The sequence below is a fragment of the Ornithodoros turicata genome, chromosome 3 (assembly GCF_037126465.1).
Source record: "Ornithodoros turicata isolate Travis chromosome 3, ASM3712646v1, whole genome shotgun sequence".
Lineage (NCBI taxonomy): Eukaryota > Metazoa > Arthropoda > Arachnida > Ixodida > Argasidae > Ornithodoros > Ornithodoros turicata.
Genome location: NC_088203.1, coordinates 32,180,710 through 32,198,239, shown reverse-complemented (window position 1 = coordinate 32,198,239; position 17,530 = coordinate 32,180,710). Strand labels below are relative to the sequence as shown.

Sequence of the window (17,530 nt, the reverse complement as noted above, 5' to 3'; positions counted from 1 at the left end):
GGGAAACCTGCGGCCATTTGTCTGAAAAGTCTGCCGGAAAACTCAAAACCAGTATGAATATGGATATGAACTGTTCAGTACGAATAAGACTAGTACAGTTCAGGACACGTAACCTCTCCGCCGACGAAGCACAATTCCAAAACGTTCAGCCAAATATTTACAGCAAAACTAACAACTATGAAGAACACAAGCCAGTATGAATCAGACTGTATACAGTTCAGGATATACAACCTATCCGCCAGCGAAATACAGCAGTAAGACATTCAGTCAAGTATTTACAACAAAAACAACAACAACAGGAGGGTACACTGTGTGCAGCAGCAAGACATCCACCCATGCATGTGAAAAAAAAAAGAAAAGAACAGAACTCAACAGCAATGTACAATACGTAGCAAAGTAACAGAGTCAGAAAACATTGGCTGATTTTCCAACAAAACACCTTATGAGGCACAAAATGTGCAGCAAGGGAAAGGCGCCTGCCACAATGACATCCGTCAACGACGTGAACGGAGGAATATGAACACCACAGCCGCTCGAAGGTGACCTGTCCCAACGCAAACAGGTCCAACCTGTCCCAAAAAGTCCCGCTGCAGGATGTTGACGAGGTTAACACGCAACCCTCGCAACCATATGAATAACGGTGTGCTACGCCGTCGGTGCGCGGCAGCGTGATGGTGTGCTGCCGTCCGCAGCATATCCGCGCCGCAGTCTGTGACAAGAACGCCGTGCCGGTGACCTGACCAAAGGCGATCGAAGGTCACTGCCACTCTAAGAAAAAAAGGTTGAAAACGGGTAGAAGCGCAACAGTTCTCCCCGACCTATTTTCCTTCTACCAACTGCAGGTTGAAGCTGTGCTGTTTCTGCCCTTTTACTCAGCTCTCTCCCCTTAACCGTAGAACCACTGTGGCAATCTTATCACTACTAGGGTTCAAGTGAATCTTTTTTCTTTTTGTGTGTTTCATAGCAGGGTCACTAATGGAAGTGTAACTGGAGTCACTCAAGAGACAATAGTTGAGGTTTACTAATCCTGTGTACAAAGGAGTTTGGTCCAGCTTCGAGGTCACTGTTCAAGAGATTAGCCAGAGCGACCAAACACAGAGTGTCTGCGCTTGCGCGGAATCGCTGGTTGTGTAAAAGGGGTCAGTATAGAGACGAACGCTGAAAGTGACAGACTGTCGGTTTGCACGTTTGCGGCCTAATGGCTATGCTGAGTCGGGTATTCGCATCTCCGTGGTGGAAGGTGTTATCGGTTCAGCTGCAATGATATAAACATAAGCAAGGTGGAGTTAGGACAGAACCAGGTGAGTAATTTTGATATTCGAGAATTTTCTTCCCGACCGTCTTATGTGCAGTGATCAGCTGTGTTTTGCGTGTTCGGGTTGATCGGCATGTCGTCTGACACTTTTTCAGCATCTTATGAAACTGCAATATCACCAAATGCGTTTGTGTAGTACACGCAGGTCACCATGACAACTTTAGCACGGCACCTTATCAGCGCCCGCCGAATGTGATTACAGCATCCACTTCGAAAATGAAGAAACGGGGCCATAACATACGCTGAGCACTGTTTTGATGGGAGAAGGCACTCATCGCTCGAGTCTTGGTTTTTTGGATGTGCTCTGTGTTATTTATTTATTTTTATTTATTTATTTTTGCTTGGCTTTTGTGCACTGCCGGGATAGCCTTTTTGTATGCTTATTTCTGAGGGAATCATACAAGTAATTATATTTCTGAGGCGTGAAACATGTACCGTCGTTATTATTTATCGCTTATTTTAAATGCTCTATTAATGCCATTTACATTTCAGTTTAATTCATCCGTCCTGCCACGTGTTCCTCCGGGCAGATATTACACACCGAGCGAAGATCCGTGTGTATTTAGAGTGACACAGTAGTGTGAAACGTCAAGCCCTCAGAAGTTATCCCGATGCCCTTGTTATGGTGAACTCATGTGGAATTTATGTGCAAGACAGTCCATGCAAGTGCTGTGCAGTCTGATCGATGCAACAATGGAGTCGGCTGTGTTGTGCCGTGTTTTCTTTGGTGTCTACGTGCTCAGGCTTCTTCAATATGGATGTACCTTTCCCATTGGTAAGCGCAAGTGCACGATTCCAATTGTGACGTGGTAATAAAATGCTGTGACCAGTAACAGTTGTCTATATATTCTATCTCATATAGTAAATCTCATATATATGTATGTATCTCATATATATAAATACTGTACGTCAAGTTCTTCTCAAAAGGGTAGACGTCCTTCATGAAAGGCGGAGTAAATATTTCCCTACAAGGTCTACATGCCCCGTCATTACGGGTAGAGGTATGCCACCAGTAGGCACAGCACCAATAGTTCTACTCGCGGTAGAGCTGCCTTCCGGGAATGGTAGAATATTTAGCGTCAAGATGGGGACATAGTTCTCATCCTTGGGGTAGAGGTGTCTTCCATATCGAGAGAAAAGAGAGACCCCCCCCCCCCCAGAGGAATAACAGTTCACCATGTAGGGGCAGAAGTTTGCCACTAACAGGGTAGAATTCTCTTCACACTCAGGGGTGGAACTGTTCTACCACTGTGGTAGAAGTGTTTCTACCCCTCACTTTCTACCTCAAAAGGGTTGAGAATCTGTAACAAGTGAGTGCCATTCGCATGTACCGTAATTTCACTCGTGTAAACCGCCCCGCAGATAAGCCGCAGGACCCGTTTTTAGGAGCATTTTGGAAATTTTCTGGCGGATAGGCCGCGGCCAGTACGACCTGACTAATTTGTGGCACAAAGGAGACCATAGAGGAGGCCATAAACCCTGTGGTCCATACTCCGGGGTCAGCATGGTGTACAACAAAGGAGGTTAGTTCTAGTATTCTACCAAGATCGGACTGCCCTTGTCGTGTGTCTTTCATGGATCGACGGGTCAGTGGCCTTCCAGAAGACATGAATCACTGTCACCACTTTCGTTAAAGCTGCTTGGAGGAAGGCACCAGGACGGTCAGTCTACTCGAATGTTGACGCGCCCCTGTTACACATTGTTTGTGCATTGGAAGGGCGGCGCTGTTCCAGAGACACTGTCGGCCCTTTCGTGAAATCCGGCGTATGGGGGAAAATAGTCATCAGATAAGCCGCACCGGTGGATAAGCTGCAGAGGGCCAGTGAGAAAAAAAATCGCGCATAAGCCGCGGCTAATACGCGTGAAATTACGGTATTGCCATTTAGTGGTGCCATTCACCCTGTGACACGTAACGCATGCCACTCAGTGGGGATGACATTCAATTTGACTGATTGACTGATGATCAATACGACTGATTTAAAGTTAAAAGCGCACTACATTGCAAAACAACTTGGTCTCAAATGAAAGTCCGTGTTGCAATTAGTACAGTTAAAAAAAAATTAGTTCACACAGCGCTACAGTTCAGAAGAAAAACTCAATGAAAGCAGAGCCGTCTGTGGCGGCAACGAATGGTTTACCCAGGAGGCCAAGATTGGCGGCATCCAATGAGACAACAGGATAAGCGAGCGCATACCTATCGTGGCTATATGGATTTGGAACGGGTCCGATCGTAGTGTTCCGTATATGCGCGGCATAATGCGCATTGGTGCATTTTTCAATAGCAGTTCACTGAATTGTAGCCCACAACAGTTTTCGCGAATGTTCGACTGACAACATATATCTTCACGTCCTTTGGACAGCGACGCCAGTCCGCTTCGTAACGCGCACTATGTTTTTAACCGGGACTGCTCCACGGCGTGGCATGCGCATCTTGGACTAAAAACCCCGTTGCACGAGCTGAAGCATCGTTGACTGCTTAGCGCCGAAGCACAAAAGTGTCCGGTGTAATTTTGATTCTTAGAAATAGGTCTTCTATCGTGCCAGGGCTGGGCAGTATTACAAATACATTGTATTATAATACCGTTACTGTAATACTTTAGAGTATTTGTATTACGTATTATAATACCCATCTGATAAATGTATTTGTATTACGTATTATAATACAAAAAATTCGAGTATTACTTGCATTGTATTACTGCAAAACTCGTAATACTTATGACATGTCCTGCCTGAGGTGATGGGTCTTACACGTGTATGCTTTCGGTACCATTCCAGTCCTACGAACACGACCTAGTTCTACCAACAGAGGATCACACTTCAACGTGCAACAAAGGGACGATTACAGGAGCTGACTGACTCAAATTTCTGAGAAACTTCTCCACTCTGGGTGAACAACCCGGAGCCCTTAGAGGGTCATATCATAGAATGGAGCCAGGGTCGGTGCGTCAGAAAATAAGGCAGAAAAAAGGGGATTATAGACACACACACCTGCGTCCCGCGAGAGAATGCCCTGAGAGCTGTGTACTGTGCCGTGCGAAGTTGGAAGTCCTCAGGTACCTCGATCACAAGCGCGTAGACTTGTCCATGTTGGACGACTACCCATCAGTTAAGAGTGCTTTCTTAAAGTTCAATACTAATTTATGTTCGTCCGTGCCGGTTGAACGATTGTTTTCGTTTGCGAATCTGCTACTCAGACCAAACAAACGATCGTTAGAAGATAGAGTATTTGAAAAGATGTTTCTTCTTAAGTGCAGTCAACTGAAATAAACATGCGTTGACCGGACGGGTGGCTTCAGAAATGTGTCTGGGATTCCTTTTCTAATAAATGTCTGCCACGGCACAAAAGTATTACTAGTATTACTTGAGTAATACAGGGAAGTAATAGTATTATGTATTATAATACTTGAGAATAAAATGTATTAGTATTATAATACAAATTTTGAGTATTCCGTGTCTTCTAGATTCACGCTCAAGGCCGAAGTTTTAGACGACAGATGCCCACGTGACCCGGGAGAAAAGAAAATACCATAAAAAATTGTCTTGCTTTTTTTTTTTTTTTTGGCGCGTACACCGTGTAGAAGACACGTTTATCACGTGACCAGGAATCTGACGTTGTGACGTCTATTTCGTGTTGTCTAAATGTTTGCCGTGGTTTGCCGGAGTGATCACCTGACTGGCGTCGAGGACCGGAGTCACGTGAACTATGCGACGGGGCCAGACATGCTGGTGGCGCAGCACTGGTCACACCTCTTCTTCGATGCCTTGCCGCCAGCGTTTCCTCGCTTTGCTGATTCTGGGATTCTTTGACAGGTAAGACACCTCCGTTTAATAAATTTTATTGCGATAACTATGCTAGCAGCACTACTTCTGTAGTGGCTACCTGTTACTTCCCCACGCTTCTAACCAGCATTTGGAAGGTGCAGGTGCGAATGGAAGTGTCATGGCGGTCGTGACAGAACGTCAACGAAAGTTATGTGGTGATGCTTGAGAAGTTGAGTAGTGAAGGTATTCGAGAGACGCTAATCTGTTATCAGCTGTATCCAGTTTGTAGCTCTGCTAGAATTGCCTCTAAACGTGGACTTCACGAGCGCTAACGTTTGTGTATGGCGCAGGATGTTTTTGTCTTTCGGGGGCTCGTTTCGACCGTGGTTTGAGTAACCATTCTCTGTCTCAGCTGGCCGCAGTGGGTATATGGACGTCACCAACGAAGACTTCACTGGTGTTCAACGTGCCGCCTGAAGGAAATGTGCGTGCGATTCATACCGAAGACGACAGATATTAGCCATTACACGGCACAAGTGTTACCCGGAACATGCGTCCAATGCTCACACTCAGCTGTCGACAATGTGCAAGGTAATACAAGTGGCCGCGTCATTCGCCTTGCATGCGAGGCGAGTTGATTGTCGTGGATAGCTCGTCCTGACTGGCGTGTTGATATCAGCCGCATTCAGTAAGATACCTTTTTGATCTCTCCTCCTACGTATACTTCGTACTGCTGTGGTACCAATGTACCATTTTTCTCTCCTCCCTGCCTCACCTATCATCGTTTTAGTATAAGCAATAGTTCGTACCCTTTTACTGTTGTCGATAGTGACTTTTATTACACTTGATGTTGTTCATATCCACTTTGTAATGCGTCTTTGTCGTCGTTTACTTTGTCACAGTTTGCCTTGAAGCACAATTCCTAACACTGGGTAAACACTGGTGGCTCACGCCGCTGACACCGCCGCCGGTCAAAGTTCCTTCGGCACAGACGCCTACTCTAGAGTCATGAGCCCGTACCGACTGCCGCGACTTGCTGTCTTCCCTCATATGCCTGGCGGAATCGCAACGAAAACGAACACGGTCAATAACACTGATCTCGATTGTAAAAGGCTGGATCGTGGATAGGGAGCGCGAGCGTGCGGCAACCTGCCGCCATCTTACTGTACCCAAAACACTCGCCGCAGCCATCATGGCAACTTCTTGCAATTACGGTCGTACCAACAGTACCGGCAAGGATACAGGGCCTAAATTTCTACAGGTGAGTCAAGGAATAAATATAGGCGTCCATTCTGTGCATTTATTTTACAATGATGAAGTGTTTTTTTGCCCAAAACCAGCACCGGATGAAAGTTGTTTGACCGTTCTTCCGAGGTTCAATCGAACACACTTGCATTTTACCCGGCGGCAAATACAGTTTGAGTGCATAATATGCTAGAGAGAACGTGTTACACTACACTGGTAGCAATGTCATCAGTATATGTGCGAGCACTCGAGCGTTCCTGCATACATTGCTAGCACGGTAAACGGTGTTCTCTACCGAAGAAAGTGCACAGTCATTTCTTCAAATCACCTTCGCGCACAAGTTCAGTATTACGTCGTAATGAGACCAAGAGAGTCACCTTTTTCGTGTATTGGTATTGCTTTGTGCCTTGCACAAAGGTCTGATTTGTGACAAAGGATCCTACGTAACGGTGGTGTGCTGTGACTTGGATACCGCCGTTGTGTCTGAGCTATGTCGTCAGCTTGTTGCGATAATAATAATTTGCAGCATGTCGTGTTATTTGTAGCAGTGTTTAAGGTAAAAGTGCTCTCTCAATACAGGTTTCGTCATAAGGGCTACCCAGAAAATCGTCTGTGATGCGATCGAGCTTACAGATAAGTATCATGTTCCTCATCAACCGGTCCCTACTTCACGGGGAGGAACCACCTCAGTGCACGCAGTGTGGTGAGCCTCTCTCATTTTTGCACATTCTCTTTACATGTTTTGTTTGTGAGGGAAAAATTATCTTTACATGTTCACAACACTTCAGAGAGTTTCGAGTGTATATACAACTTAGGCCCCTTCACCCGGCGTTATTGCTTGGTGATGAAGCTACAATTTTTTAGAAGAGTTTTTAAACTTTTAAATTTTTAAAAGATATCGGGATTGTAAACTCCGTTTACAACATATTTATTTTTAACTAGCTGCATCCTAACAGATGTTCTGATGTATTATGACCATTGTTGTCGATGCACCATAAAAACTGGAATCATCATCAATAGAGGTTCCTTCGCAGCTGCCTCAACATACTCAAGAAATGGGTGCAGAACCTGCGCAGTGCCCACAAACATCGATTACCAATGTATCTTCAAAAAGTAAAAGCACATGTGTCACATGAGATTTTTAAAGGTATTCATAGTATGTAATACCTTGTATTAACTGTTGTAGATCTATCTCACCTCTACAGTATACACTCCCAGTAATTAAAACTTGTCGGGAAAGTGTGAACATTGTTTCAGTACATACAGAGTGTCCCGGAAAACGTGTAATTGAATTTAAAAAAAAAAACTACACAACCTAGAATCATGCGGTCAACGGCAGTTGTTCTTACTAGGTTTTTGACAACTTCTGACGTCAATGTCGTGTAACGGAAGCTTAATTATGTAAGTTTTTGCGAGCTTAAGTCCGGAATTTGCCAAGTAAAGGTCACTTTTTTACCCCACCAATGTGAAGAGCGTGTCTATATAATTTACTCAAATTAATGATAATTGACAGGGATATTCAGGAGCTATCCCATCGAAAAAAACGGCGCTCCCACAGGATAGCGCTCGAATTTTTCAGCTCAATCTTTGTCAGTCCGACGAAAGGAGGTTGGAAACCCAGCCCATCCTGGCATCGTAGAAAGAGATAACACAGGCATCGCGTCCGACTTTCGCTAGGATAATGCTTTCTCTCTCCCAATTTTAGGAACTGTTATTTTTTGTACTATCACTCTGTGGGCTGGCTTTGAAACCCCCTTTCGCCGGACTGAGTGCGATTGCGCACAAAAAGTAATCGCGCGTTATGGTCCGCTGCTCCGAAAAGCATGATGTTCGGCTATTTTTTTCCAATTGCATAGCTCGTGAATATCACTGTCAGTTATCATGAATTTGAGTGAGTTCGGCACTCTCTTCGTATTGGTGGGGTAAAAAAATGACCTTCACTTGGCAAATTTCCGAGTTCAGTTCGCAAATATTTACATAATTAAACTTACGATATATGACATTCACATCAGGAGGTGGCACAAACCTAATAAGAACAAATGCCGTTGACCGCATGATTCTAGGTGGCGTAGTTTTTTTTATTATAATTCAATGACCAGTTTTCTGGGACACCCTGTATATGCTATAAGAAGAGAATTATTTCTTGAGAATGCATTTCTCTGGCTGCGGATGATGTTTACATCTACTGTTGATCACATTCATGCCGCTCTACGTTTATCTTCGGCCCCTTGGAACTCTCTGTAGTTGCCTTAGCTGCAGGAGGAGCGCCCTCCGGCATGTCAACTAGTTGCAAAAATATTGACGTATTTAAGAATATGAGATAGTTTGAAGGATTTCAATGCAGGAGATTTGCAGTGGTACTGAATATTTTATGGTGTCGAAGTGGCGGTTCCTTCAGGATACGAATACTTAGATGGGAGCAAAAAACTTGAAATTAACAAAGTGTTGTTTGCATTAAACACTCTGCAGTATACTGAACACATACGCAGCAAAACAAAAATTTTAAATTCAGCATGTATGAGAAAATAAAAGCAGGGCAGTTGCCATTCATTGCTCATTCCACCCTAAAATTGGGTGTGATAAATTTACATAGTGTACCTGTACATTGTCACCTCCGAAATATATATTGTCATTGGAAGAAGGTCACAAAGCAATAAACGTATTGTTTTGTGACCTCCCTGCACATTCACTGTATCTTGAGACGCATATGTGCGAGAAGTAAACGTTGAACTTGAAAAGTTTATATTTTTTTATTCATAGAGCATAACATCACTTATCTTCTTTACAAAAGCATATCGTGTTACATCTTTGTCACGCAGAATGCACAACCAAGGAAGCCATCTTCCACTAAACATCACGTTTGACATGATTCAATTGGTATCATTTCACAGACAGGGTATACCATGGCCATAATCACTACTGTTTCAAGCTCCAAATCGTCCTGTTGCAGTTTGCAGACCGTACCTGTGTGGTGCAAGAGAGCCCTCACACATTAAAATGTAAGATGGGAGTCACAGTTAATGAAAAGTGACTCCTGTGAGAGACTTTGACGCTGAAGAAAAGTGTGCTAACTGCGGAAAGTGTCATAGAAGATGTTCAGAAATCGTGACTGGTTTCATGGCAGTGCTACGACGCTCCATTTTAGATTACGATGATAATGATTGGAGTTTCAGATGGGCAGCTGCACTTTTTGCAACGTGCTCCACATAACAAACATGACTAGGTCAGCAGTGGATGGCAGGCCCTCGACCCTATGCAGCTTTGCTCACTCTGCAGTTCTATTCAGCAAAAGCATGTGAGTACGCGAGAAGGACCGAAGAAAGAAACAAACAAAAATGTGCTGTACTTCAAAAGGAGATAAATCTTGTGTCTCAAGGAGGTGTTGCCACTTTCTAAGTAATTTGATTAAGAAAAGACGACGACGGAAAAATAGGCGATGTCAAGTTGCCAGTGATGAGTAGATCAAAGAGTGATATTAAACGGAAGGAGCAACTTATTTATTTACACATGGTAACAAGGGAAGCCTATCGAAAGGCCGAAAGCCAGAAGGCCGAAAAATAATAAAGCCGAGCAATGAGAAGGCCGAAAGTCAAAAGGCCGAAGATCAGAACACCGAACCGAACACCGAAATAAAACGGCCAAAGAAATAGAAGACCTAGTGTAAGCGGTTAGGCCTCATATCCTCCAAATGCCCATTTCCACCGACGTCCCAAATCAACCAAAAGCTCATTTTATCCGAAAAAATGTTCGGAGGTTCTGGGCTCTCGGTAGATCTGGGCACGCGGGTGGCAGTGACCCATATCCCCCAAATGCTCTTTTCATCCGAGCGCCCAGAACCACCGAAAGCGGGATACTTGAAAGGACACGCTTCCCCCGTTTGTCAGGGAGAGGAGGAAGGCTGAGCGGTTTTTGGGTGTGCGGGAATCCAATCCTGCAACTGAGTCACAAGTGAAGTTTGCAAAGGAAAGACTATTGATGTTGATCGTGTTCAAGAAATGATCCGATCCGAACAGAGAGATATTTTCCATGTGAGTGACCGGGCTCCAGGCCCTGTGTAGGTCATCATAGTGGAAAGCAAATAGTAACAAAGCGCCCCCTTCACAGGTCTCGAAGAAGGTTACAAAACGGACCTCCTTCTTTACTTTTCTTTTATGCGTTCTGTTAATACAGTTCAGACGTCCAGAAAACACGCTATTAACCGGCTGAAATAACCCCTAGAAAAAGCTTGCAAACAGTATGAATGCATGAAACCAACATATCGTCTGAACTGTCGATCTCCTCTGAAGGCGCTTGAGGTTTGTGTGTTTTCCGCCGTCCCGCTAAATGTTCCAGCCACAGAACATACCACTCCCACCATGCCCTTTTTCCGTGAATCGTGACGCGGACTTCCATGACCTTCCGAAGATAGTGCTTCTCCCGTCAGCAACGTGCATACCAATAAAATTTATTTTCGGGATACCTCTCCGTTGATACCTTCTTGAACGGGATCTCATTTGTACACACCGAGTGTCGTGTCATTTCTATCCAACTACGCTCAAGCTTTTTTAATATAGATCTCGTGCATCAGCTCTCATATTTATATTAGTCATATATGTTACATCTCTAAGGAGAACTATTAGTAAGCAGGGGAACAAAGGAAGCTGTGCAAATCAACGGACAGCATACCTCACGCTACAGAACATTTCGAGCACCGGATGAGCAGCAGTCAGGAACCCACGTGACCCTCTCTGGCGAGTTGAAGGAAGTACAGCTCGAAGCAGAGTTAACTGGAACGCCACTTCGACCGCTGAATCGGGAAGAAAATCGCCCTAGCGGCGCTTAGGAGAAATAAAGGGAAATAATGTTTCCACTGTCTTACTTATGGCGAATTGGGGTGGCCATTTAATTACAACACCGCCTGGCGCTCGGAAATTGCTAGGTCGGCTCCGGAGCTGGATCATGTGACAGTTGCCACCCGAACATGAGTGCCAGGGATCTGGCGGTTAGGATCAGGATCAGGCTCGCCTCATCCCTTTTGAATTAGGGCAGAGTTCGTACACTTGGATCACGCTAGGGCCATCGCGGTCGCCTGTCTTCGGGTTCCGTCGTCTGCTAAATCACGTGAACTTCGACGTGCGGTCTAATGAGAGCACTCGCCACTGTTGCAGTGCGGATTTGACGACACCGGATATAGTTGGGCAACCCGCTGCTCGATCGTTTCGAGACCTGACGAAATCAGCAAAAGCTGGGAAATTCTGGGCGCACGGAAAGTGCCACGCGAACATGCAAGATTGCTTGACTGCTCGAGATCTGTCAAAAAAAAAAAAAAAAAAGAAAGAAAGGAAAAGTTGCCACCAAATGACCACCACTCGCCATCATGCTGCGAGGGTGTCCGCCTTGGCATGAGTTGTTGACTCGGCATTACTCTCAACGGTGGTTATCATCGCGATGTTTGTTTGGGTTTTAGACGATTCTGTAAAGGTGTATGCTGGCCGATATCACGCGGATACGATGCTGTTATCTCATTGATACGCGCAAAGGTGGACAGCAACTCCAATAAATTTTCCACTAGACCCTGTGCATCTTCATTTGCTTTATCACAAATCTGAAAATGCCCCACTGAGCGAACGCGACCACTTTCGCGTGTATCAATGAGATAAAGGCATCGTATCCGTGGGATATCAGCCGGCATACACCTTTACATAGTCGCCGCAAACACAAAAAAAACATCGCGACGATAACCACAGCTAAGGGCAATGCCGAGTCAATAGCTCACGGCAAGACTTACACCTCCACGGGACAGTCGGAACACTATTTGCCTTTATTTCTCGTAAGAGCCGCTAGGGTTGCTCTCTCCCCGAGTTTAGCTCCGCCAGTCGAAGTGGCGTTCCAGTTAACTCTGCCTCGAGCTGTACATCGCATTCCTGCATAATTATGAACCGCTCACCCTTCCTCCTCTGCCTGTTAAACGGTGGACGCGTGTCCTTTGAAGTATCCCGCTTTCGGTGGTTCTGTGCGCTTGCATGAAAAGATCATTTGGGGGATATGGGTCACTGCCACTCGCATGCTCAGATCAACCGAAAGCCCAGAACCTCCGAATATTTTTTTGGAGGAAATGAGCTTTTGGTTGAATTGGGACGTCGGTGGAAATGGGCGTTTGGAGGATATGATCTGCTACCGTATTGCCAACCTAATCTAGCAATAATCTATAACATGCTTACTACAAAAAGAAAGTGTGTGGTATGTGAATGCCAGTGAATGACTTGTATCACCCACTGAATGAATTGTAGAGGAGATGGTGTTTCTCTACATAACCCAAACCTGATTGCCACCGTGTACAATAAACACACAATGACACAGTGGTTCATATCTCTACTTTTCCTTTTTGTTTTCCCCTAAGTTATCGAAAGTACTTTATTAATGCGATGTTCGGTGAAACGATTTATTAGCTGTATTAATTCCCAACAAGTTTATTCTATTTAATCTGTAGACCTAATTTTTTTATCGCACTTGGAATACCAGTTCTCGTATCCCGGGTTCCTCATTTGTCGGCGTTTCGATAATTCGGTCTTGTGACTTTTCGGCCTTGTGATTTTTCAGTGTTTTGATTTTTCGGCCTTCTGGTTTTCGGCCTTATGATTGTTCGATGTTTTGATTTTTCGGCCTTTTGAGTTTCGGCCTCTTGATAATTCGGCCTTGTTAGTTTCGGCCTTCTGATTGCCGCCCTGTTGAGATGGCGGGTGAAGATGGATCCTGCGCCACTGAGTGCTTTGTTATAGGCGGTAACGAAGGATAAGGGATTTTGTTGCTGCCGCATATGTGAAAGTAATTTATTTCGATCTAGAGATTTGCACTTGGAGAGAGCATTGTTTAAAAAGTTGGGAGGGTAATTTCGTTTTCTAAAATCGTTCGACATTTCTGCAGCGCACGCCTCAAAATCTGATTTAGCTCAATATCAGCTTTAAGCTTACATCAATACCTAGATTAACTGGCCAAACGAGTTTGATCTAATTGCGTGAAGTAATTATTTGGGCTGCTTCGGTGTGTCCATATTTGCGAGGCATTACGTCGAAGACAGCACTGTCGTTCACTAAAGCACTCTGCGGCGATGCTTGATATAAATCAGACTAAACGTATCTGAAACAACGGCTGTGATTCTACAGGACGATTTCTTTGTACCATGCGAGTATATCTCTTCCGGGACCGTTCTTTCTGGAACAATTTCTGTCCAGAACGCAGCATGGGCGATTATACACGTGGTTGCTGTTAACTCACATCGCTTCTTATTGAAATATTGGCTGTGAAACGTGCTGTAGCACAAGCCCCGGCTCTGCACTGCAGTGACGGTCTAAGTTTCGGAAAACAAAACATAACGTAATTTTAGGATCGAACAGCAGGACACCGGTGAAACACTGTTAGGATACATCAGTGTACTCGCATCTTGCAAAATTGCGTGATTACAAACAACGATTAACGCTTGCAGCGCAATAAATACTTACAACCTCTGTGGTCTCCCATTGTTTTCTATGGGCACACATAGCGCTTTAGGGCCCACCAACATGGCGGCCCGCGTTCGTGCCTCTCTCCCATGAGCCCCTCTCCCATGAGCGATCCAGCCTTTGTATATAGAGATCAGTGGTCAATAAATATATTGTTGTACTTCACTATTACTGTTTTCCCCTCTCCTTTCATTAGCAGTATGTCCCAGAGTAGTTTACGAACATTCCACGTGTGCTTCGAGAAATCCTTAGTAATAGATATGAGTGTTTTAGACTCTATACCAAGACGTAGTGTGGATGGTTTTGCCTTAAAATCAGTAAGCCTAAAGTTATTGGTCGTGCCTTGTTCGGTCTGACCTGACCTAATCTTTTGCAGCGTTCAAAGCAAGACATGTCATCCCATCACGAGACTCCGTTGACACATCTTCAAGACTCCGTTGACTACAGATTCTTCTACATCAACAGGGATATAGTTGAAATAATGGACGCATGAAATGAATATGACTGAATGCATATTGGGACAATGCCATGTCATAGTCAACGAAAGTACTCTGACATTATAACTTATTCATCTACTGTCTCTGTGTGATACGTGAAGTACCTCATTCATTCAACAAAATCGTAATGGCATCGGCTAAGAGACATTGCATGACCAGGCTTGAAAAGCTTTTAGCTGGCAAAATACGAGAGGCGTTGCGTGTCCATATGTGTGCCTTTTCCGCTTAGCACTTTCTCAGTATGCGTGATAGGAATGAATGGTGTCGTTAAACGTCAGCGACAACAAAAGGATTACACTGACTTGGCGTCATCGCTTCTCAGCTTTTTTCGCTCCTCGCACTCTTGTTCAAGGAGAATTCCAACAAGCAGAATGTAATTTTTCAACATGTTACGTGTGCTTGAGATTACGTAGCGCACGTGTTTTAGAAAAAAAAATGTTTGTCGTCGGTAAAAAGCTATCCAAAGAATTAAACGCAAAATTGTTTTGAAGGTAATAGACAGTTGTGGTACGTGTATCTGAAGAATTCTACGAAAGCGATACGATAAAAGAAGTTGCCAAATCCAAGCTTAGCAGTGTGATGTCAACCGCTTTAACGAAAGAGGGCGATTGACTTATCTGTTCGGACATGTTATCGTCAACATCCCTCGGTCTGATAAAAGTCGCTAATAACATGGGGACTTGTGGATGCGGACCCTCCTCTATACAGGATGTTTCACCTAAGGTGATAAACAATTATAACTGGCGACGTACTCGCCGGAAGATTGCCGGACTTCCGTCATTTACCTTCTGGAAACTTTTGCCATCATTCAGGAAGCTTTTGGACAATTTTTAATTGCGGTAAATTTATTTCAAATCAACTTTGAAAATTGCCAAGCGAACCTCACTTTTTTTTTTTACAGAAATATGTCCTCCACGGATAACCGCACACCCAACAAAAACTATGCACAGTATCGAAACAGAAATAGTCGAAAAACATTATTAAAAATTACGCTTTGACCCCGCCTGCTTGTTTTTCGCAGAAAAGCGCGCGCGAAATCTGCGTTTCCGAGAAAATGTCCCCGCCTTCGTTTGTCTTGGCTTCTTTGTGATAAAACGGCTGTTTTGTTTTCTTTGTGCTAAGTCGGTTGTCACCAGCATCGAGGTCAACTCGGCGCAGAGAAAGGTAAAACAAGAGCAGGGACAATTCCTCCTCTCCTCGCATATACGGTGCGCTTTTCTTTGCGACAATCACGCAGTCCGGGCTAAAGCCAAATTTTTACTAATTTTTTAAGACTATTTCCGTAGCGATGCTGTGCATAGTTTCGGTCGGATGTGTTGTCACCCGTGGACGATTTGATTTGATTTGATTTGCGATTTTCTGGCGCAAAGATATCAAACCGTGGACGACTTCATACTTGTGTAAAAAAAAAGTGAGGGTCGCTTGGCAATTTTCAAAGTTCAATTGAAAAAATAAGTTTCCCGTAATTAAAAAAGGCCCAAAGCCTTCCTCAATGGTGGCAAAAGTCTCCAGAAGGTAATTTCAGAAAGTCCGACAATCCTCCGGCGAGTACGTAGCCAGTTAGAAGTTATCACCTTAGGTGAAACACCCTGTATACGGCGCGCTTTGCTGTTCTCCTTGTAAGACAAAAAACTAAAGATTCCGCGCAGGGATTTTTCCAGCATCCCACCCCCACGAACATACAGTTAATGCTCTCTCCAGAAATCCCCCCCTCCCATACATGCCTGCGGAAGTGGCATAACAGCCACAAAACCAGCAACTATGCGTGTCACACCCCGCTATGGGACACAGACACCCCTGAGACGAAAATCTTGGAAGTGTCCCTGTTTCTGCGGTTCGTAGGTGTCAGCCATAAACGAATTGCTTCGCACTCCTATTTTTCGGATAAAGCTTTGGGCTCAGTGTTTAAAATCGCAACTGGTTGAGCGAAAGCATTCCTGAACGTGTACTATAAAAATACGGTATCATGTGCTGCCGGCAACAACGTTTACGTGCATATCAATTGCTTGCGCATTATTTTTGCACGTGTTATGCGTACGTTTTACATTGTGCGACCTCAACGCGTCACCACAGCGCAACAAAAATTTCAACCCCAACGTGCATCGTTTCCTACCACGGCGTGTGAAGAACGCCGTGAATTCACCCGTATATGAACACATAGAAGTCTCACCTTTCCGAGCCTTATATTGACCGCCAAACAAGTTGCCGGCTCCAACAAGAGCGAGCTATCCACCGGAGGCAAGACGGCCTTGGCAACATTTCCGTACCACAAGCCGAACAGAAAATGAATCACCCGGTCGCAAGCGAAATAATACAGTTCTTGCAGGAAGATCCACACGTCAAGAAGTAGACGTAACATAGCTCCCGCACAGTGACACAAGACCAATGCACGTACGGGTCGAGAAACATCCAAGAACGCTGTGCTTCTAACAAGAATACCCGTTTTCGAGGCCTGCGGCGAATGGCAGATAGCGTCCTTTGGAGGAAAACAAGTAGCGTTGTCTAGTCAGGGGCGGTTTCGCAACACGTGGGATTCCGCGTCCGTTACGCGGAGAAGGGAAACAGAGAATAATAAGAGCGATTAGGCAGACGCACGCCTGACGCGACCGTCTTGCGCACAAACACACGCAGTGTAGATTATGATGTCGGAAGGAACATTTGGTGTGCGCGTTGCACCGTGCTGTCAGTTGACCTTGTCGGCACTGCGTAGGTGAACAACGTTTAATCAGAAGGTTACGTGGGACATTTCCAGTTGTAAACCCGCACATTGCGTGCAGCCTTCGGTTTTGGTTCGTTCCATAGCAGAAACAAACGGAATTGTTATTGGTTGCAATGAGCAAGTTACTTAGCGAAATAGGGATGTTCGGCTATGGTGAGCTAGAATGAATGGTGTGCTGAACGGCGACTGAAACCGGGTCACGACGATGGGCCTGCCGATAGGTGGCTTAGAGCCCTGCACGGGCCCGGGCCCCCGACTCGGCCCGCGGGCAGAGCCGAGCTTGTTATTGGCTGTGTGCTCCGGGCCGGGCCGAGCCCGGGCCGACAAAATACGCTATCACCGCGGGCCGGGCCGGGCCCGGGCCGTTAAAATACGCCACCACCGCGGGCCGGACCGGGTCCGGGCCGACAAATATGTTTCCGAGAGTAAGGCCCGGCCGGGCCACGCAGCTAATTCCACACATTGGAGATGCATTAGTTCATATCATCATGCGCTTGCGTCATTCCTGTGCATA

The 17,530-nt window shown here is 45.1% G+C and overlaps 1 protein-coding gene across 1 annotated transcript in view; it reads right to left on the bottom strand.

Annotated features, from left to right (window-relative positions):
* LOC135388388 (fatty-acid amide hydrolase 2-like) overlaps positions 1–16,909 on the bottom strand; it is a 45,508-nt gene extending 28,599 nt beyond the window's left edge. Inside the window, exon 1 of the mRNA XM_064617942.1 lies at positions 16,468–16,909. Coding sequence (XP_064474012.1) covers positions 16,468–16,656 — 189 coding nt within the window. The 5' untranslated portion in view covers positions 16,657–16,909. The remainder of the gene's footprint in view (positions 1–16,467) is intronic.
* Positions 16,910–17,530: the final 621 nt, after the last annotated feature.